Here is a 23,401-nt window from a genome sequence, read left to right as displayed (position 1 = left end):
ATCTTGTAACAGTATTAAAACATTTGACTTTTCTACTCTTTATAGTATTGCACATTCGAAACTAAAAGACAAATTGAAAGAGTTGGTATTGCTTTGCTTCATTAAAAAGAATGGCCAACGTAGATACAAGTATCTTGTCTTTGGGAGGGATAAATCCTACTTTGTAAAGGATCACTCTGATTCAAACAAAAAATTCTCTGAAACTGATATTATCAAGATGCTTGATTTCTTGATTGACAACATATTTGTTACGTTCGGAGGACGTGTTTTTCAACAGACTGTCGGCATTCCAATGGGAACAAACTGTGCCCCTTTACTTGCCGACTTGTTTCTCTATTATTATGAGGCTAACTTCATGCAGGAACTTCTTAGGAAGAAAGATAAGAAGTTAGCAATATCCTTTAACTCTTCTTTCCGATATATAGATGATGTTCTTTCACTAAATAATTCAAAATTTGGTGACTATGTGGAACGCATCTATCCCATCGAGCTAGAGATAACGGATACTACAGATACAGTTAAGTCGGCCTCATATCTTGACTTACATATGGAAATTGACAATGAGGGTCGTTGAAAACAAAACTTTACGACAAAAGAGATGATGTCAGCTTTCCAATTGTGAACTTTCCATTTCTAAGTAGCAACATTCCAGCAGCACCTGCATACGGGGTATACATCTCCCAATTGATACGATATTCCCGTGCTTGCATTTCCTATCATGATTTTCTTGATAGAGGGTTGCTGCTCACAAGGAAGCTATTAAACCAAGAGTTCCAAATGGTGAAGTTTAAATCATCCCTTCATATTCATAAATTCTCTTTTGTATATAAAGTTATTCTGCCTACATAGGAACGATTTTCAGTAGTCTTAATCAGAGCCTGGAGGAAAATATTTTTGCTTAATTGGTAAAAATATGGAATACAAGTAATGTGAATATATATTGGATAAGTTAACATCATAACTGACAGTTTGGTGTTTGTTTTGCTCCCACTGGTGCCCTTCTTTTGTACAATGTGCGAACAGAGTTTTTAGATGTTTTGTATATATGGAGGGGCGGATTTATGCGAAATTTAGTTGATTAACAGTAAACAAAAATTTAAACCTATGACAACAGAAACATAAAAAATTGTCTATCTGATTCAATTCATTGTGCCTGAGAACTGGTCATTAATACAATTCTTATATATCGAAAACTTGTTAATTCAGAATTTTTACTGATAAAACCCCCAGTTTTGGAATCAGAAACTCCATGTTTGTAAATCTCGAATAATTAAAACGATATAATCATTGTTCATTTGAATAAATACAATTATTTATTTGCAACCACTGGGTCGATGCCACTACTGGTGGAGATTTTTTTCCACGAGGGTATCACCAGCCCAGTTGTTAGCACTTCTATGCTGACTTGAGTTATCATTGATATGTTCATAATTATAATTTAACTGTTAACCAAATATTGAATTTTTGAAAAACTAAGGCTTTTCTGCCCCAGGAATAGATGCTTTAGATGTTTTTGGCAAACTTTTTTGGAACTTTTGGCTCTCAATGCTCTTCAACTTCGTACTTTATTTGGCCTTTTAAACATATTTTGATTCGAGCGTCAGTGATGAGTCTTTTGTAGACGAAACGCGCATCGGCGTAGATATAAAATTTTGATCCTGGTATCTATCTATGATAATTCATTTATATACAGCATAATATCCAGAATGATTTCTCTGAGGGCACAGTCTGATGTTAAAGAAATAAGAATGGTCGAAACGATAATTATTTTGTGAATGGAATTTGCCTTCACAACACAGGAAGAACTTTTCTGAAAAAAAAGAAGAAAAATACACAAAAATACTAAACTTCGCGAAAAATGCAATCGGAAAGTCCCTAAACACATGGCAAACTCAAATTACAAAACACCTCAAAAACGAATGGAGAACAACTGTCAGATTCCTGACTTGGTACAGGCATTTTCAAATGTACAAAATGGTGGATTGAACCTGGTTTTATAGCGCTAAACCTCTCACTTGTACGACAGTCTCATCATCAAATTCTGTTATATTTACAACTATTCGTGAACAAAAAAGACATAATAAATGAAAAAAGTCAAAATATGGGTACAGCAGTTATCACTGTGTAACAATTAAAAAATACATGCATTGCGTCCCGTGTCTGACTTCAGAAAATTTATACGTCACACTAATTGGACAAAAATTTGTTGTTCAATGTTTATACAAACAGTTTTATAATTTCACATGGGGAATGTTGGCATACAGGGTAAAAAAATCTAAAGTATGTTCGAATTAATTTCAGAAATAGACCGAGATTTAAAATTGTCTGGAAATTCTTTAGAAATTCTAAGCATCCACAAATGGTTAATATGATATTCGAGATCATTCCAGTTAGTACATATTTAAACTAATATAAATATAAATAGAGTCGTATCATTCCTCCATCAGTTTAATGTTTATGTCATTGATTGATTTAGGTTTCGTACACTAGGTGTTTTCAAATGAGTTATCGTAAAGTTCTCATGAGTCTCGACCAACTGTTGGTCCTTGATCGTATACAACACAAATCAACCGATTACGACTGTATTTGCAATAATACAGGATAATTATTAAAAAGCAATTATAAAATTGTAATATTGTTATGTCAAGGTTTGAAGTATATAATCATTAAATCCAAATTGATACTAAAAACACTTTCGTTTAAGCAAAAAATATTGAAGAACCAAATAATTAAATGATATCTACATAACAACCAAAAACAAAAGAAAACAATTCTATGTGTCATTTTTAATGCATTTGTAATGCATTTTTTATTTTTATGTATATTATTTTTTTAACTTCTCTGTAACCTTTGTACTTTCATGGTTTTATGAGAATAAGCTATCTACTAATTAAAGAAAATTATGTGTAGTTGTTAACCGGATAAAATATTAGATATTCAATCTGGGACAAGATGAAAAAGAATTTATTACTTTATTTGTTTTCACGTAAAACCAAACAAAACAATTAAAAGCCGGTGATTTATAAATATGAGGGACTTCTGGGTCAAAACTACCTTAGGCAAAGGTGACCTCAGATAAAATGATAATGATAGATGAGAACTTGAATTTTCGAGCTTTGTCAATAAACTACATCAATAAGACCTATAAATGACATCGGGTTGATAAGTGTCAGACAAGAATGACTTGACTTATAATGGTTTACTTTTATATATTCTTATTTGAATGGAGAGTTCTCTCTCTCATTGCCACTCATACCACATCTTCCTATATCTATTGTTTGTGACTTATCTGCTGGCATGGAGTCCAAGTCTAAATCTGATGGAAAAACTCTTTCAAAAAGGATGTGCAAAGGGAAAGATGTTTACTACATACACCCATCCAGTGATCATTTTTATGAATTATCTATTAACAATCAGCAAATAATTCAGCTGTTGTATTATAAGATAAGTGTCAGTTAGACCATTTAATTGAATAACCACATCACTGTCACACTATTAAAGTTACAACGTACTCAAAGAATCAACTTGTTAGACAGAAATAGATCGTTTAATAGAATAACCACAACACTGTCACACTATAAGAATAACCACCCCTAGTTTTTGGTGGGGTTCGTGTTGTTTATTCTGTTTGTCTTTTTCATTTATAGCCATGGCGTTGTCAGTTTATTTTAGATTTAAGAGTTTGACTGTCCCTTTGGTATCTTTCGTCCTTCTTCTATTAAAGTTACAACGTACACAAAGAATCAACTAAGTAAACAGAAAGATATCATTTAATTGAATAACAACATCACTGTCACACTATTAAAGTTACTAAAGATTTAACTTGTTAGACAGAAATAGATCATTTAATAGAATAACCACATCCCTGTCACACTAATAAAGTTACAACGTACACAAAGAATCAACTTGTTAGACAAAAATAGATTATTTAATAGAATAACAACATCAATGTCACACTATTAAAGTTACTAAAAGAATCAACTCATTAGACAGAAATAGATCATTTAATAGAACAACCACACCACTGTCACATTATTAAAGTTACAACGTACACAAAGAATCAACTTGTTACACAGAAATATATCATTTAATAGAATAACCACACCACTGTCATACTATTAAAGTTACTAAAAGAATCAACTTGTTAGACAGAAATAGATCATTTGATAGAATAATCAACATATAGGGATCATTATGGTGCTATGTGGATAAAATTATCGGTTTTCAAGAGCAAAATTGACAGCGCGTCATCCCTACAATGGCTTCCATTTGTATGATAGTGAAAATGAACTGGCGTAATGGGGAGATATTTTTGACGAAGTAGAATCCTGACTGTACGATATTGCCATATTCATAATTTCTCTCTTGTGTATAAAGTTACAAATGAATATGACCTATTGAATAAGACTATTTACCGGATGTGTTATCACATAATAGTTATCAAAGGTAATCTATGCCTGGGATAAGAAAATCCTAAGTTTTCGAAAAATTCAAAGTTTTGTTAACAGGAAATTTATAAAATTGACCACAATATTGATATTCATGTCAACACCGAAGTGTTGACTACTGGGCTGGTGATACCCTCGGGGACGAAACGTCCACCAGCAGTGGCATCGACCCAGTGGTGTAAATAAGCAACACGACGGGCGCCACATGTGGAGCAGGATCTGCTTACTTTTCCGGAGCACCTGAGATCACCCCTAGTTTTTGGTGGGGTTCGTGTTGTTTATTCTTTAGTTTTCTATGTTGTGTCATGTGTACTATTGTTTGTTTGTTTTTTTCATTTTTAGCCATGGCGTTGTCAGTTTATTTTCGATTATGAGTTTGACTGTCCCTTTGGTATCTTTCGTCCCTTTTTTACAACAGACTTTCGGCATTCCAATGGGAAAAAAGTATTCCCCTCTACTTGCCGACTTGTTTCTTTACTATTATGAGGCTGACTTCATGTAGGATCTTCATAGGAAGAAAGATAAGAAGTTAGCAATATCCTTTAACTCTACTTTCCGCTATATAGATGATGTTCTTTCACTAAAAAATTCAAAATTTGGTGAATATGTGGAACGCATCTACCCCATCGTACTAGAGATAAAGGATACTACAGATACAGTTAAGTCGGCCTCTTATCTTGATTTACATCTAGAAATTGACAATGAGGGTTGGTTGAAAACAAAACTTTACGACAAAAGAGATGATTTCAGCTTTCCAATTGTGAGCTTTCCATTTCTAAGTAGCTTCATTCCAGCAGCACCTGCACACGGGGAATATATCTCCTAATTGAATTTACCGTGCTTGCATTTCCTATCATGATTTTCTTGATAGAGGGTTGCTGCTCACAAGGAAGCTATTAAACCAAGAGTTCCAAATGGTGAAGCTGAAATCATCCCTTCGTACATTTTACGGACGCCATCACGAGTTGGTTGACCGTTATGGAATAACCGTTTCACGAATGATATCGTATATGTTCCTTATATCGTAACTACAATCCCCTTCCCTTTCATGAATGTGACCTACCGATATAGACTATTTACCGGATTTGTTATCAAATAAGCAACACGACGGGTGCCACATGTGGAGCAGGATCTGCTTACCCTTCCGGTAAGCTTTTGATGGGGTTCGTGTTGTTTATTCTTTTATTTTCTATGTTGTGTCATGTGTACTATTGTTTGTCTGTTTGTCTTTTACATTTTTAGCCAAGGCGTTTTCAGTTTATTTTCGATTTATGAGTTTGACTGTCCCTTTGGTTTCTTTCGTCCCTTTTTTATTCTGCATGCATTGACACGATTTTCAGTAGTCTTAATCAGAGCCCAGAGTAAAATGTTTTTGCTTAATTGGTAATTATGGTATACAAGTAAGCTCTCAATGCTCTTCAACGTCGTACTTTATTTGGCCTTTTTAACACTTTTTGATTCGAGCGTCACTGATGGGTCTTTTGTAGACGAATCGCGCGTCTGTCGTAAATATAAAATTTTGATCCTGGTATCTATCTATAATGAGTTTATATACAGCATAATATCCAGAATGATTTCTCTGAGGGCACTGTCTGATGTTAAAGAAATGAGAATGGTCGAAAGGATAATTATTTTGTGAATGGAATTTTCCTTCACAACACAGGAAGAATCTTTCTGAAAAAAGAAAAATAGTAAAATCACAAAAATACTAAACTTCGAGGAAAATGCAATCGGAAAGTCACTAATTACATGGAAAAATCAAATTACAAAACACATAAAAAACGAATGGACAACAACTGTTATATTCCTGACTTGGTACAGGCATTTACAAATGTAGAAAATGGTTGATTGAACCTGGTTTTATAGCACTAAACCTCTCACTTGTACGACAGTCTCATCATCAAATTCTGTTATATTTACAACTATTCGTGAACAAAAAAGACATAATAAATAAAACAGTCAAAATATGGGTCATCACTGTGTTACAAATTTAAAAGAAACAATTTTACAAAAAATCACAAAAGCATCCATCAAATTAAAAACACATTCATTGCTTCGCGTGTCTGACGTCAGAAAATTTATACGTCACAAAGGAAGAAATTTTGTCGTTCAATGTTTATACAAACAGTTTTATAATTTCACATGGGGAATGTTGCATACAGGATAAAAAAAATCAAAAGTATGTTAGAATTAATTTCAGAAATAGACCGAGATTTAAAATTGTCTGGAAGTTCTTTAGAAATTCTAAGCATTCACAAATGGTTAATATGATATTCGAGATCATTCCAGTTAGTACATATTTGAACTAATATGATTATAAATAGAGTCGTACTAGTACTCCGCCAGTTTAATGTTTAAGTCATTGATTGATTTAGGTTTCGTACACTAGGTGTTTTCATATGAGTTATCGTAAAGTTCTCATGAGTCTCGACCAACTGTTGGTCCTTGATCGTATACAACACAAATCAACCTAATACGACTGTACTTGCCATAATACAGGATCATTATTAAAAAACAATTATAAAATTGTAATATATACACATGGAAAAAAGTATTGCAACACCTTGATTTTTTAAAACTTGAAAAATCAGCCTCTTTTTTTGGATGAAATATAATACAATATGTGTATAATATTATTGAAACATAGTTTATGATAACATTGGCATTGAAACGAGCAAAAAATGTTAAAAAAAATGATTTATATAACCACAATTTTAATAACAAAATGAAGTGTTTTTTGTACAAAAAAATGCATTTTTCAACTTTTACTGTAGTCGAACTTTACAATGTCAGACATTTCAAAATGAATCTTCAGATGACTGTTCACATCACTGTTGATCGTTAAACGCCAAAGAACTAGTCCTTTGTGCGCAGCCTCCATTCAAACGGATAACCGCATCTTAACGTCTTCTGATTCCTACCATAAATCGACTAATTTGTTGCTAAGGTAGCAGCAACCGTTTCTGATGAAGGGCATTGTTTATTTCATGTTTGAACTGGGGTGTCCGTTCCCGCACTTTCCAATATTGTCCCATATATGCTCGATATATTTCAAAGCCGGGCTACGATCGGGCCAAGGAAGATGAACCAAATTCCATTAGAACATTGGATCTTCCTCCACAATGCTAATTTCCAACTTTGGCGAGCTCTGCACTACATTGGATACGGAAAACTGTGTGTCTGTTCGTTAGCGAAGGTCTCCGAAATGGTCTTATCGCACGATAACCAGTAGCGATGAGTTGATCTCGAACAGTTCTTGTTAAAAGGCTCCTGCATGGCCACCACTCTCTTTTTAGGATTGTCTTGTATACAATGGATTTCCGTCTGACCAACCTTCATTATGCTTGATTTTCTCTAAGCAAATGGTATAGGGGGTCTTCATTATCTCGGAAGGTCTTTAACAGCGTCTATTGCCTGATTTTTATTCTCAAAAAGACTTAAAGTGGAATGGTGATGACCAACAATACGTGCAGTTGTTACAGCGACATCCCTGCTTCTCTTATGCTGATAATCTGCCATCTTGCTGCAGTTAAGAGTTGTCAAAGACCCATTACAAGGTGTCAATCACATAACTTTAAAAACTTTGTTATTTAAAGTGTTGAAAACAATGAGGATAAAAGCATCTGTTTTGCTGTTTACGGGTACAGTAGCTGCATGTGCAGATAAAAAGTTATCGAGTCGATATTTATTGATTAAACTCTGGTGATACTTGAATAATGTTTAACTTGTTCTATTTTACCAAATTATATCACAAACAAATAAAGAGTTTTTTTTTTTCAATTTCAATTTGGTGTTGCAATACTTTTTTCCATGTGTATAGTTATTATTGTTATGTCAAGGTTTGGTGTATATAATCATTAAATCCAAATTGATATTAAAAAACACTTTCGTTTAAACAAAAATATTGAAGAACCAAATAATTCAATGATACCTACATAACAACCAAAAACAAAGGAAAAACAATTATACGTGTCATTAAGGAAAATTATGTGTTAAAATATTAGATATTCAACCTTGGACAAGATAAAAAAGAATTTATCAATTTATCTGTTTGCATGTAAAACAGAACCAATCAATTAAAAGCCGGTGATTTATAAATATGAGAGACTTCTGGGTCAAAACTACCTCAGGCAAAGGTGACGTCAGATAGAATGATAATGACAGATGAGAACTTGAATTGTCGGGTTTTGTCAATAAACTACATCAATAAGACCTATAAATGACATCGGGTTGATAAGTGTCAGATAAGTAAGAATTGTTTATAATTTATCTGCTGGCGGGAGAGTGCATGTCTTTATTTGAGTAAAATAAATTCAAAAAGGATGTGCGAAGGGAAAGATATTCTACATACACACATCCAGTGATCATTTTTATGTATTATCTATAGACAATCAGCAAATAATTCAGCTCTTGTATTATGAGATAAGTGTCAGTTGGACCATTTAATTGAATAACCACATCACTGTCACACTATTTAAGTTACAAAGAATCAACATGTGAGACAGAAATAGATCATTTAATAGAATAACCACATCACTGTCACACTATTAAAGTTTCAACGTACACAAAGAATCAACTTCTTAGACAGAAAGAGATCATTTAATAGAATAACCATCTCGCTGTCACACTAATATAGTTACAATGTATACGAAGAATCAACTTGTTGATTAGAAGTAAGACTTTTGACAAATACCTTAGATTTAAACATGTTTGCTATCTTCTTGTCTTGTTTATTATGAATAACCGTTGTGTGTGTATTTTGCGTATGCAATTTCCTATCAAGTCATTGTAAGGCAAAGAAACAAACAAAATTTGCAATTCCGATACATCTTTATTTCAAACAAAGTATTTGCTACACATTTAATACACAGACAAATGGTTATCCATTTACTTTACAAATCCTGACTTTAACCACATAAAGTTTTCTTTTTAAAAAATTACATTTGAACCTGTCTTGTCACAAGAACAAATTGTACAACGCTGTTATTATCAATGGTATTTGTTGTAGGTGTTTGGTTGGTATTTAGCGTTGTATTGTGGTGCATACGGTTTTGGGGAGTAATATGTTGGTGGATATGCCTTTTTTAATGGTGCATACGTTTTTGATGCTTTCAAATTAGTTAATTCACTGGCATGATTCAATACCTGTGTCTTGGTTTTAACATGATGCAAGTTTACATATTTTCCCTTTGTGTTATATTTGGGTTTATAGGAGTCGTCATGGCCATATGAAGGTGCATATGCATTCTTAGATGGACTGTAAGATTTTGATGCTTTCAAATTAGTTAGTTCGCTGGCATGATTCAATACCTGTGTCTTTGTTTTAATATGGTTCAGTTTTATATATTTTCCCTTTGTGTCATAATTAGGTTGATACGAGTCGTCATGGCCATATGCAGGTGCATATGCATTCTTAGATGGACTGTAAGATTTTGATGCTTTCAAATTTGTGAGTTCGCTTGCATGATTCAATACCTGCGTCTTTGTTTTAACATGGTGTAATTTTAAATATTTTCCCTTTGTGTCATAACCAGGTTTATAGTTGTCATGGCCATATGAAGGTTCATATGCGTTCTTAGATGGATTGTAAGATTTTGATGCTTTCAAATTTGTGAGTTCGCTTGCATGATTCAAAACCTGTGTCTTTGTTTTAACATGGTGTAATTTTATATATTTTCCTTTTGTGTCATAACCAGGTTTATAGGAGTCGTCATGGCCATATGAAGGTTCATATGCGTTCTTAGATGGATTGTAAGATTTTGACGCTTTCAAATTTGTGAGTTCGCTTGCATGATTCAATACCTGTGTCTTTGTTTTAACATGGTGTAATTTTATATATTTTCCTTTTGTGTCATAACCAGGTTTATAGGAGTCGTCATGGCCATATGAAGGTTCATATGCATTCTTAGATGGATTGTAAGATTTTGATGCTTTTAAATTTGTGAGTTCGCTTGCATGATTCAATACCTGTGTCTTTGTTTTAACATGGTGCAATTTTACATATTTTCCCTTAGGGTTATATTTACTTGCATACGAGTCATCATATGTGGATGGTGCATATGCTTTTGATGCGTGTAATTTAGTTTGTTCGCTCGAATGTTTCAAAATTGCCGTTGAACTTTTGGCATGATTGAGTTTTAAGATGTTTTTCTTTGGAGCATATTTCATCTTAGGTTGGTACTTTTGAGAATACGTTGGTTTTGGTGCGTACTTCGACGCGTATGTCCTCTTAGGTTGGTACGTTGGATAATACGCTGGTTTTTGTGCATACTTGGATGCGTATTTCGACTTAGGTTGGTATTTTTGATTATACGCTGGTTTTGGTGCGTACTTAGATGCGTATGTCGTCTTGGGTTTGTACGTTGGATAATATGCTGGTTTTGGTGCATACTGGGGTGCATATTTCATCTTGGGTTGGTACGTTGGATAGTATTTTGGCGTAGATTGATATTTAGCTCCTGAAATCAAATAGTAAAACATTGTTTATTCTTTTGAACCATGCGGTTGTTGAATACAAGTATAGATATATAACTGAGCCGATTAATGGTGTAGGATATACCTAGAATCCCTATCATTAATTAGGTCTTTCCACTTTTCTGTGGAAAGACCTATTGTTTTTCTTCTGATTATTTTTTTTTTCTTCCGCCTAATTTTGTTCTTGCGATAAACATTTGTTTCGCAATATGTCGCTTAGATATTTTGTATATGATATAGAACAGTTTATGCGCTTTTGAAATTTACCCTGCGTAAACGAATACTTTTCTTTGTAGGAGTTATCTCCCCAAACACTGTTTTCCTTGTTAGCGCATCTCCTTCGCAACCGTAAAAGATAATGACAAATTTATTTTACAAAATTGCTCGTTATATCCTTCGCATGATTTGTCCTATTTTGACCGAAGCGATATGACCGCTCCATATGAGAGTTATTTCCCCTTATGCATCTGATATAAGTGATATGAATTTCTATCTTATAAATCATAAGTGATAGAGACCTAGGATCTTTTGATTTGAGGTCCTTGGTCCCAAAAAATGAAAATTAGGTCAAGGTCAAAGGTCAAGGTCATATTCTGATATTTGAATTTGGCTTATTTTCACTTATATCCAAAGACTGTATAAGATATCAACAAATTATTTTTACTAAATTGTTAGTTGCGACATGTCGTAAGATGTAAATTTTGATTGCAAGCGTACGTTGAATGTAAAAGGGAGTTTTCTCCCCTCTTGTATGTAAAAATACGCGTTTGGTGATATAACTCATTAACTAAATATAATTAAGACCTATGGTCTTTTGATTTGAGGTCCTTGGTTTATGACCTTGAAATTGATCTCAAGGTCATAGCTTAATTTGACGTTCTAGATTTTGACCTTTGATTTTATTCTATATGTTTACATGATAAATATATACAACTTTTAGAAAAAGGTATCAAACCATTTAACCTTGAAAAAAAACAACCGGAAGTGACCTTTTGTAAACCGGAAGTAGCTATTTTTTTGTACTTTATTAATATAAAAGTATATAGAACCAGATATTTTTGGAATCAGTGTCAAGTAAATATTCAAATATAATCGGAAGTAACATTTTTCAAACCGGAAGTAACAAATTATCTCCCTTATTTAAAAAAAAATGTATGGAAACAATATATTTTTGGAATCAGTTTACTAGGAGCTATCATTTGACGATTGAAATGACATTTTAAACTTAGTTTCACAACTTTTCATATCAAAATACATTGTTTTGATGGAAAGACCTTCAATTGTTCTCTGAACAATTGGTTTTTAATTTATTTTGTATTTGTTTATCCTGAAGTTCTTCAATGGTGTCCCCTCTTTTAGAAAGTTATACCTGTTTTCAAATATGGATGAAATGCGTGTTTGGTGATTTCAGATTTGTTTCATTTGTTGATTTTACCCATATGATTGTAAATTCTCTAATTCTGAGTTAATGACACATTCAAAAACTTATAATTTGAGAATGACTGAGCGATTTAAGATAGAACAGTGTGAGATGAAAAACTGAATGGCTACTTAATAATTCCAATTGACGGTGACTACTGCTTCATCGGCTGATATTTTTTTCTTATTTTATTTGTTGTTCTCTTAATCTGACAAAAATTACACTAAATATACGAAAACATATAATTTGATAATGACTGTGCAAATAAAAAAATAACTTAATGGGATGAAGTAGTGAATTGTTAATTATTAATTGTAATTGACGGTTACTACTGATTCGTCGGGTCAGGTTGAGGAGGTTATAAGTCCCTTTCAGCATAATCTAGTTTTTCATTTTATTGATTTTGAAAGAGAGACTTTTCCAGTATTCCAGGATCATTGATAAAAGCATAATGTATCACAGCAACATTTTACCACTATTTCCGAATCATAAGTTCTGAAGGTTTTACATGAATAGTTTGTTTTCCAGGCAATTTTAAAAATGAGATACAGAATGAAAACACTGATTTGTAAATCAAAAGGTTACACTTTATGAAACAAAGCAGACACTCTTAAAAGACTCAGTCTATCAGTTTGACTGTCCCTCTGGTGTCTGGTATCTACGCTATTTATTAACAGAACAAAAGGAAAAGAGCTGCCGTATTCTCGACTGATATTTTTTTCTTTCGATTTATATTATCTCACAATATTCCTTATGAAAAAATGATTTTTTTAACAGATTTATCGTATTTGCGAAAAATATCAGTTAAGGGACTGTGAAATTTTCCAAGCCGCTATTCGAGGCAAATACCCCTCCATAATATGATACATCTGTTTAATTTCACAAAATAGGTTTTGATTGACACTGTCTGTACACATGAATGGTAATTGTAGTAACGCAGACATGTGCTGTCTTTTTGTAACGTCATAGTATCTATATGTGTAAACGTCATTGTTATTCCAGCATTGAATTGTTCATTTGTACAGACGTCTTTTTCTCTCCTTATATGTATATATCTCTTAAAGTTTCGGTTTAACTCAATCAATAGTATTTAACCATGTTGTCTTAATTATCGGGATAAGTTAGAAAGGTTCCGAATAATTTTGGCGGGAACAGGCTCGGAGGGTGAAAAGGGAATATCCAAAATGGCAAATAGCAAGGAATTTGAAGCAAATTCACCGGCAGTGGTGAAAAAAGGAAAATTCTTTTGAAGTGAGGAAAAAAAGTTTACAATGTCAAAAATACATTGGTTCTCAACCAATCAAAATGCAGCATTTTTACATAAGGTATCATTACGCCGCAAATAATGCGTCAAATGTAACATACCATATTTTGCTTGTTTGTAGTTACTTCCTGTATTGTATTTTCCTGGATTGTAAGCTGTCGCACTAGCACCTGTAATAATATATCATAAAGTTCAACAAAATTGTTCACAGGACTTTGTCAGATTATTGTTTTAGAAAACCCCGATATGTTTATCTATATATTATTTAATTTATTGGACAGATTAACCCTTTTTGATTACATATTTTTAAATCAAGTTGTTTTGCTTTTTCGTTTACATATATAATTATAATAATTTTCGTATCGATAATTAAAAAAAAAACAGAAATGTTGTTCATTTGTAAACCTACACTTAACTGCAGCAAACATCATTGTAAAAAATTGTAGTAACTCAAAATGTCGTGTCCAGATGTCCCTTACGTAACAGCAACACTATTAAAGGAATGAATACAACAGATGCATATTTTGACAATATTTCATATTTTTTATATATATTTAAACGCGTCTATCCCATCGAAAGAGAGGTAAAGGTAACAACAGATACAGTTAAGTCTGCCTTATATATTGACTTACATCTAGAAATTGACAATGATAGTCGGTTGAAAACAAAACTTTACGACAAACGAGATGATTTCAGCTTCCCAATTGTTATCTTTTCATTTTTTTGTAGCAAAATTCTAGCAACGCCTAAATACGCAGTATATATCTTCCAATTGATACGATATTCATGCTTTCCTTGATAGAGGGTTGCTGCTCACAAGGAAGCTATTAAACCCAAAGTTTCAAATGATGAAGTTGAAATCATCTCTTCGTAAATTTAACGGACGCAATCACGAGTTGGTTGACCGTTATAGAATTACCGTTTCACAGATAATCTGGAATATGTTCCTTATGTCTTAACTACAATCCACTTCCATTTTCACCACGAATGTGACCTACCGAATTATACTATTTACCCGTTTTGTAATAACATGGGCAACACGACGATGCCACATGTAGAACAGCATATGCTTACCCTTCCGGAGCTCTTGAGATCACCTCCAGTTGTTGGTGTGGTTCGTGTTGTTTAGTCTTTAGTTTTTTTTGTTCTGTTGTGTGTTCTTTTATTTGTATGTTTGTCTTGTTATTTTGTAGCCATGGCGTTGTCACTTATTTTCGATCTATGAGTTTGAATGTCCCTCTGGTATATTTCGCTCCTCTTTTATAGTAAACGTTAAAGACCGTAAAAATTAAAAAAAACAAAGAGCTGAATAGCTCTGAGGGGAAAGACGGCCCTTGTTTCTATTTCATTTTTTTTTTGGGGGGGGGGGGGGGTATCTTTTGATAGTCTTCATATAAAGAATGAAAAAAAAAGAACAGCTAGAACATGTGGAAGGTTGACACTATTGGAATCAATTGTTGTTTAATGTAATTTCGTTTCTTTAGTTTAGGATTCAATTTAGACCAATGGATGAGATCTGAATCTACTAAATCTAAACATTCAATTAAAGTTGATAGTTTTTTATCTAAAATTCAACTAGTTGAATTCTGTCATTTAACAACAACTACAATTATTTTTGAAATCTTAATAGTGTACGACTGAACTGCAGGCTAGGGCCATTTTCCATTTTTTGTGACAGTACTCTTAAGATTTTTTATTTTTTTCTTAAGAAAGTTAGGACCGAAAAATCTATTCAGTTTTGAATTTCCGTTGATAAAGTTCCCAGTTACATTTCTTATCACAGGGATGCAGGTACTAATCGAAATAACAATATGATTGATGTTAACTGTGTGAAGCTTGTTTCCAAATCCTACATTTTGAAATATTTGTAAAATTTCATGAATAAATAGGTTTAAACTACAAAATGCAACATTTGTAAATTTTTTTGTAACTATGACAATGATTATGTTGGTACACAAAATTTAGTTTTAATGGAAGACTACTTATCATATACTAAATGTCACATTTTTAAGTGTTTATTTTAGTGGATAATTAGCTGATAAATTGAGGTGCTTCTGAATTGGAGGAAGATTCTCAAAACAGAGTTTTACAGAAAAAAAATGGAAAAGATCGTTTCTCTCCCCGATCTCATGTAGCCCCTCGGACTTCCTGTTTACTTTGAAAGTTGTTGACCTACAAATTAAAGTATTGCATGTTGATGTTTGAATCATCTTCAGCAAACATCATTATGTTTAAATTTAACAAATACTATTTTTTATAAGTGCACAATCTTTGAGAATGATTTAAATAACCAGTGAAGGATATCCCTGCTTATGCGTAGTGTGGCATTCCAACAATGACGTCACTATAAAATATAATGTAGGTGGGATATATTTAGAATATCTCGTCATACTGATTTTTCCGGATTGTTAAAGAAACGTAAATAGTGTAAAGGAGAGCTCAATATACGATAATTTCGAGAGAAACAGAAGGGAAATGTGTAAAAAAAGTGTTAAAAGTCAATTTATTCATTTGTGTCTCCCCATCTCATCATTTTCAGTAAGATTTGTTGGGGGGTTTTCCACACTATAAAAACAAAATGAATGATGTGAGGGAATGTCACTCTGGTCAACCCCATTGGGGATTGACGGCTTGAAGCCGTCTTCCCCAAAAAACGACCAAACACTAATGCAAACTCCAGACGAAGTATGACAAGTATGCATCAGTGGGAAAAACATTTCTCACTTTAAAATAATTTCGACATTGTATCACAGGAAATGATGTCTTTAAATTATTCATAGCCCCTATCATATAATTAAATCTGTGACACATGAACGTCTGTCATCCCAAAACAATCGGTTTATGTCAACTTAAGAGTCAATTCTTGTCACATCTATGATATACACGAACGTTCAGTAATGTCGGTCACAGATCAATTAGAAGGATACATAACTTCCTTAGATATCTGAATATGGAAGTATACAGTTACCAAAGGTACCAGGATTATAATTTAGTACGCCAGACACGCGTTTCGTCTACATAAGACCCATCAGTGACGCTCATATCAAAATATTCATTAAGCCAAACAAGTACGAAGTTGAAGAGCATTGAGGATCCAAAATTCCCAAAAGTTGTGCCAAATACGGCTAAGGTAATCTATTCCTGGGTTAAGAAAATCCTTAGGTTTTCGAAAAATTCAAAGTTTTGTGAACAGGAAATTAAAAAAATTACCACATAATTGATATTTATGTCAACACCGAAGTGCTGACTACTGGGTTGGTGATACCCTCGGGGACGAAACGTCCACCAGCAGTTGTTTTACATTTTGTTTTAGCATAATTTTTTTCACTTAAAAACAACTCAAACCTGAAAATCAATTGATGTTGACAAAAACAGAAGTACTTACGTGCAGAAGCTACATTATACGGACTTGCTGAGGCTGACAAAAAATATAATTGATTTCTATTAAAAGGTTTACTATGACATGTTTATATACTAAAACTTAAATCCCGTTACTATTGTTCTAAATGTACATTTTTTATGAAGATCAATTAAATACTTGCTCCTATCTCATGTTTGTAACGTTGGTTGAGGTAAACATCGTTCGACGAGACTTTAACATCGGTTGCCGAGACTTAAACATACAGTGACTAAATCTAATTTATGGACAAGTAGATTCAGAAAGTCGATTTAATCGAGAAAGAAAAATGATGCATATCAGAATATATCAATTTCGTTATTCAGAAGAAAAAAAAGTCATTTATTTAGCAATGTATTCCAAACCAATATCAACTGTTTATGTCCTGAAAACCATCATTGCAACTTAATAAAAATATAAAAATGAAATATGATTTCCAATGAGACATATCTGCTCAAGATACCAAATGACAATTTAAAGAAATTAACTACTAAAGATCACTTATTTAACATGTATTTCTTTACTGCTATTTACTGCTATTTGCAAGATAAACGTAAGCTTCAATTCATTCGGTAAAAAGAAAAATCACAAACAAACGAACGCCGAGGAAAATTCAAAAGAGAAAGTTCTTAATCAAATAGCACAATCAAACGAATAGATAACAGCTGCCATATTCCAGACTTGATACAGGCATTTTCGTATTTAGAAAATGGTCAATTAAACCTGGTTTTATAACTAGTTGGTTTCATAGCTCAGTTGTATGACAGTTGTTTCCAATTACATTATATTGAAATAGATGTGTGGAGATCAAAGATGATTTTTTTTCATTTATTTATGTATCATTTTATTTTATTGTTACATGGAAACCAAACAGCCGTTGACTTCTTTTTCTAAACTGTTTGTCTGTTACTTTTGAAATTTAAAACAGAACTTTTATATTCGGTTTTCTTCTAGATAGACTTTTAACAAATGTTTGATTTTATACACAGCACTTGTATATTTGTATACACACAAACTATTACATAATTAACTTGTTTTTCTGATTTCAAAGAAAGTTTAAATATATCTGACTCTTTCTGTTAAGAAAATAGAATAAAGGATAAAATAAAACATATTAACTTAAAATGATGAAGGCACACATCTAACATATCAGTCTACTAATTTGTAAAAACAACCTGACATGGTAAAGGGTAAACTGCAATATTTAAAAAATCAAATGGCGTTAAAGATGGAAAAGATTTAACGAGAAAAATAAATACATACCTGAAGTGTACACAGCGACAAGGCACAAGAGAGAAAGATACAAGTGTTGTCCTTCCATGGTGAATGAAATACATTGTACAGAAACACAATAGGAGTCGCATATTTATACCAACGCTTAATGTCAAAAATATAACATTTAATTTCTTAAAGATGTTGTAATCAAATGGTGTAATAATTTAACAACATCAAAATTTCCAATAAGCAACCACGTGCAAAATAATTATGTTGTAAATATGAAATTTAGCTGATGTAAAGGTTCGGATGTAATTGTGTATAATAATCATGTTCTGTACAAGGGCATGTTTCAATTCTATATGTTAAAAACACTATTACATATATGTAAATCATTCTGATGTTTTAATTTTTTGATAATGAAATCATTTTACACATCTAGACTAATTTCAGACATAAACTAAAAGAACTAGCCAAGGAATTTGTTTTAGTACCGGACGATAAAGCTGCTAATAATATTATAATTGTTTGACGTAAATTTTACATTGAGGTTCTACAAAAAGAAATCACCAATTCACCAACATTCCAACTGACTCCATTTTCAGAAAATGACATCTGTAACAAACATAAACTTTTAGCTACCGCTTTACAAGCAGAACCAAAAACAATGAAAGTCCCAACTATGTATTGGCTTCCGAAGCTACACAAAACACCTTACAAAAATATAGATTTATTTCGTCTTCAAGCCATTGTTACACTACTAAATTATCTGTTCTTCTTACCAGTACTCTTGGTACAATCAAAAACCTGATAATAAATTGTTCAAATAAGGCCTTCGAAAATAGTGGAACTAATCACTTTTGGAGTGTCAAAAACTCGTTGGAAGTACTTGATAAATTGCATGCTTATATTGGTGATTATGAATCTGTTTAAAGTTTTGATTTTTCTACCCTATATACCACAATGCCTCATATTCTCATTAAGAAATTCACACAACTAATTAAATTGGCATTTAAAAAGTCAGAATGTGAATATATATGTTCACACTCTTTTAGGTCATTATTTAGTAGCAATAAACAAAAAAAATATATTGGACATGCTTTGATACTATATCTGCCCTTGAATTTTTACTAGATAACATTTTATAGATTCCGTATATCGCCAGGTTATCGGAATTCCAATGGGGACTAACTGTGCACCACTTATTGCGGACCTGTTTTTGTATTGCTATGAGTTACAATCTATGACAAAAATCAGCAAAGACCCATCGAAACAACATCTGAAAGACGGCCCTTGTCTCTTTTTTTTTTTTGGGGGGGGGGGAGGTATCTTTTGATAGTCTTCATATAAAGAATGAAAAAAAGAACAGATAGAACATGTAGAAAGATTGACATCATTCGTAAATATAGCTCACCAGGTAAACTTCTTATACGTTCAGGTATTTCACATCCAACATTTTATGGAAATATTCTTTATAAAGCACAAACATGTCAGTATTCACCTCTTTAAATAGGTATATAGTTACGATACTTTTGTCAGGTCATTAAAGATTGCATATTTGGGCGTTAATATTGATTCACTTATAGGGAGGGTCTTTGCATCGGAACTAAACACATTTATTTAAAAACCATTTGTTGGCATGACACGGGTTATGTTCTTCTCATATATGTTATGATGGTATGATACTAAACCCCTCACGGGAAGAATTGTGCCTGATATTCATATGATGAAGACATAATCTTTCAATCAGTTTAATTCACGTCTGGAGCTGGCATGTCAGTTAACTGCTAGTAGATTGATGTTATTTATATAGTATTGTCATTTTGTTTATTTTCTTTGGTTACATCTTCTGACATAAGACTCGGATTTCTCTTGAACTAAATTTTAATGTGCGTATTGTTATGCGTTTACTTTTCTGCATTGGCTAGAGGTATAGGGGAGGGTTGAGATCTCATAAACATGTTTAACCCCGCCTCATTTTTGCGCCTGTCCTAAGTCAGGAGCCTCTGGCCTTTGTTAGTCTTGTATTATTTTTAATTTTAGTTTCTTGTCTATAATTTGGAGTTTAGTATGGCGTTCATTATCACTGAACTAGTATATATATTTGTTTAGGCCAGCTGAAGGACGCCTCCGGTTGCGGGAATTTCTCGCTGCATTGAAGACCTGTTGGTGACCTTCTGCTGTTGTCTTCTCTATGGTCGAGTTGTTGTCTCTTTGACACATTCCCCATTTTCATTCTCAATTTTAATCATCTGTTTGATTCTTTTCATTTTACCATTTTTTCAAGGCCTTTCCGATTGAAATATCCCTTGATGTTCGGAATTTTTAATTGTTTACATTATATATCATGAATATAACATGTATAAGAGATACTATAAATTCCGAATATTATCAAAGATATGTCAAGATGAGCATATGGTTCAGTATAATTTGTATCGTTAAGGACATGTTTTCTTCTACTATATATCCTTTATTTGTTTACTGATTGACTGTTTGGATACTATATAACCAATAGAAAATATTCTAGTCTCTATGTAGAAGACATCCTTTTGCCGAGAGGCAGATTAAAACAAATGAGATCCAAATAATGTTGAAGTTGGGAGAAATAGCACAAACTACCATTAGCTGGTATCTACCTGTTTAATTGCCAAGAAAGTGGGCAAGGAGGAACAAGTCTTTGTGTAGATTTTGGTAGTGTTGACAAGTGACAGAGAAAATAGCATATTTCATTCAAGGAATAGATGACTGCCTAGATGTCTGTCTGGATGTATGTATGGATTTAAATATCGGATTTTGGCAGCTGGAGATGAAAACGTCTGATAAAGGAAGACAGGCGTTGCAACTAGTCAAGGATTGTACCAATTGATAGGAATGACATTTGTCTTTGTCAATGTCCCCAACAGTTTTCAAAGATTACTGGAAAGTGTATAACGTGTGTTACAGTGGAAGGAATGCTTATTATAATTATTATATCTAGATGATTGTATTTTCACTGCCTCTTCAGTTCATTCATCAACCGAAAGACTTGAGATGTTGAGGATGTGTTCTAAAGATTATTAGACGCTGGATTGAAATTGAAAACATCAAAGTGCTCATATTTCGAGAAAAAAGTCGATTTGTTTTAAGGGGGTTCGCGGGTCTAATTATTATTATTTTTTTAAATAAAGGATTGCGCTATTTTTTCTATAAATAAATTTTATCCTATACTTAATGGAAAAATAAAAAAAAATATCGGGGCACCGTTCATTTCAGCTCACAATCTGCCTTTGAGAGAAGAATGCATTTTTGTTAATGTACTTTTTTTCTGTTGAACTGATAATTAAAAGAAATAAAGGTAAAATCGAAATAAAAGAAGAACTTAATGTAGCGTTGTCGTTTTTGTATGGATTCGTGTTTGTCGATGTGTTATTTTTGGTAGCGAAAATTACGTAAAATCCATACTCAAATGGCACAAAGAAAACAAACCACAACACAAAGTTTCAAATCAAATGACTATGTAATCTGTTAAAGGTATATCAGTTTGACATAACAAAACAGTTGAACAATAATCCTAATTCACTAAAACAATATTACTCTCAACACTTCTAACTTACAATCTCAATTATATCTCTTACTCTTTCTTTTACACTCTGATCTCTCTCGCATCCCCTTATATACATATTTACAGGCGGTACCCCGACGGTTCCAAAGATGGGGTACCGGGCGGTTCTATAAATACCGGGCGGTACCTCAGCGGTTCTAAAGATTGGCTACCGGGCGGTACCCTGACAGTTTTGAAGATGGGGTTACCGGACGGTACCCCGACAGTTCCAAAGATGGGGTACCGGGCGGTTCTTAAGATACCGGGCGGTGAATTTAAATGATATAGATACAGTTCAATTAAATAAAAATACTGGGCATTGCCCTATAGAAATGTAATTTAACCAAAACGTATTTAAAAGAAAGACATCTTACATAATAATTATTTATACAGTCAAACTAAAATCGCTACAATCCCCCCAACTAGCAATTGAAATTCCTATTTCAATGTCGTATTAAACAAAACTAGGCTTTTCACTGTACAGTTACATAATCCAAAGAGCTCAACTCAAGTCAATGTTTATAAGTTCAATGCATAATAAAGTTATAATAGCAGTTAAAATTGAGAATGGAAATGGGGAATGTGTCAAAGAGACAACAACCCGACCAAATAAAAAACAACAGCAGAGGGTCACCAACAGGTCTTCAATGTAGCGAGAAATCCCCGCACCCGGAGGCGTCCTTCAGCTGGCCCCTAAACAAATATATACTAGTCCAGTGATAATGAACGCCATACTAATTTCCAAATTGTACACAAGAAACTAAAATTAACATAATACAAGACTAACAAAGGCCAGAGGCTCCTGACTTGGGACAGGCGCAAAAATGCGGCGGGGTTAAACATGTTTGTGAGATCTCAACCCTCCCCCTATACCTCTAACCAATGTAGAAAAGTAAATGCATAACAATACGCACATTAAAATTCAGTTCAAGAGAAGTCCGAGTCTGATGTCAGAAGATGTAACCAAAGAAAATAAACAAAATGACAATAATACATAAATAACAACAGACTACTAGCAGTTAACTGACATGCCAGCTCCAGACTTCAATTGAACTGACTGAAAGATTATGATTTCATCATATGAACATCAAGCACAATCCTTCCCGTTAGGGGTTTAGTATTATACCATCATAACATATATGAGAAGAACATAACCCGTGTCATGCCAACAACTGTTTTTAGAATAAATGTGTTTAGTTCCGATGCAAAGACCTTATCAGTGAATCAATATTAACGCCAAAATATGCAATCTTTAATGACTTGACAACAGTATCGTAATTATATCCCTTCTTAATAAGTCTATTCAAAGGTTCTGTAAGTTTCTGATGTGAATACTGACACCTTTGTGCTTTATAAAGAATATTTTCATAAAAAATTGGATGTGAAATACCTGAACGTATTAGAATTCTGCATGTTGAGCTATATTTACGAATGATGTCTTTATACCGATGATAAAATTTAGTAAATGTTTTGACTAGTTTGTGATATCGAAAACCCTGGTGTAATAATTTTTCAGTAATACATAAATTTCTCTCGTTAAAATCTAAAACATTGTTACATACACGAGCGAATCGTACAAGTTGAGATATATAAACACCGTAAG

General features: G+C 33.0%; 1 protein-coding gene across 1 annotated transcript; it reads right to left on the bottom strand.

Moving 5' to 3' along the window:
• Nucleotides 1-9,259: 9,259 nt before the first annotated feature.
• LOC139522797 (adhesive plaque matrix protein-like) lies at nt 9,260-18,514 on the bottom strand. The gene is made up of 4 exons (XM_071316358.1): nt 18,267-18,514; nt 16,992-17,024; nt 13,708-13,776; nt 9,260-10,906 (listed from the first exon to the last, which is right to left on the bottom strand). The coding sequence occupies exons 1-4, from the start codon at nt 18,322-18,324 to the stop codon at nt 9,438-9,440; spliced, it is 1,629 nt and encodes a 542-aa protein (XP_071172459.1). The 5' UTR covers nt 18,325-18,514; the 3' UTR covers nt 9,260-9,437.
• Nucleotides 18,515-23,401: the final 4,887 nt, after the last annotated feature.

Source organism: Mytilus edulis, chromosome 5 (assembly GCF_963676685.1).
Source record: "Mytilus edulis chromosome 5, xbMytEdul2.2, whole genome shotgun sequence".
NCBI lineage: Eukaryota > Metazoa > Mollusca > Bivalvia > Mytilida > Mytilidae > Mytilus > Mytilus edulis.
Note: the sequence above shows the minus strand (reverse complement) of the source record. Positions and strands in the feature narration are given on the sequence as shown.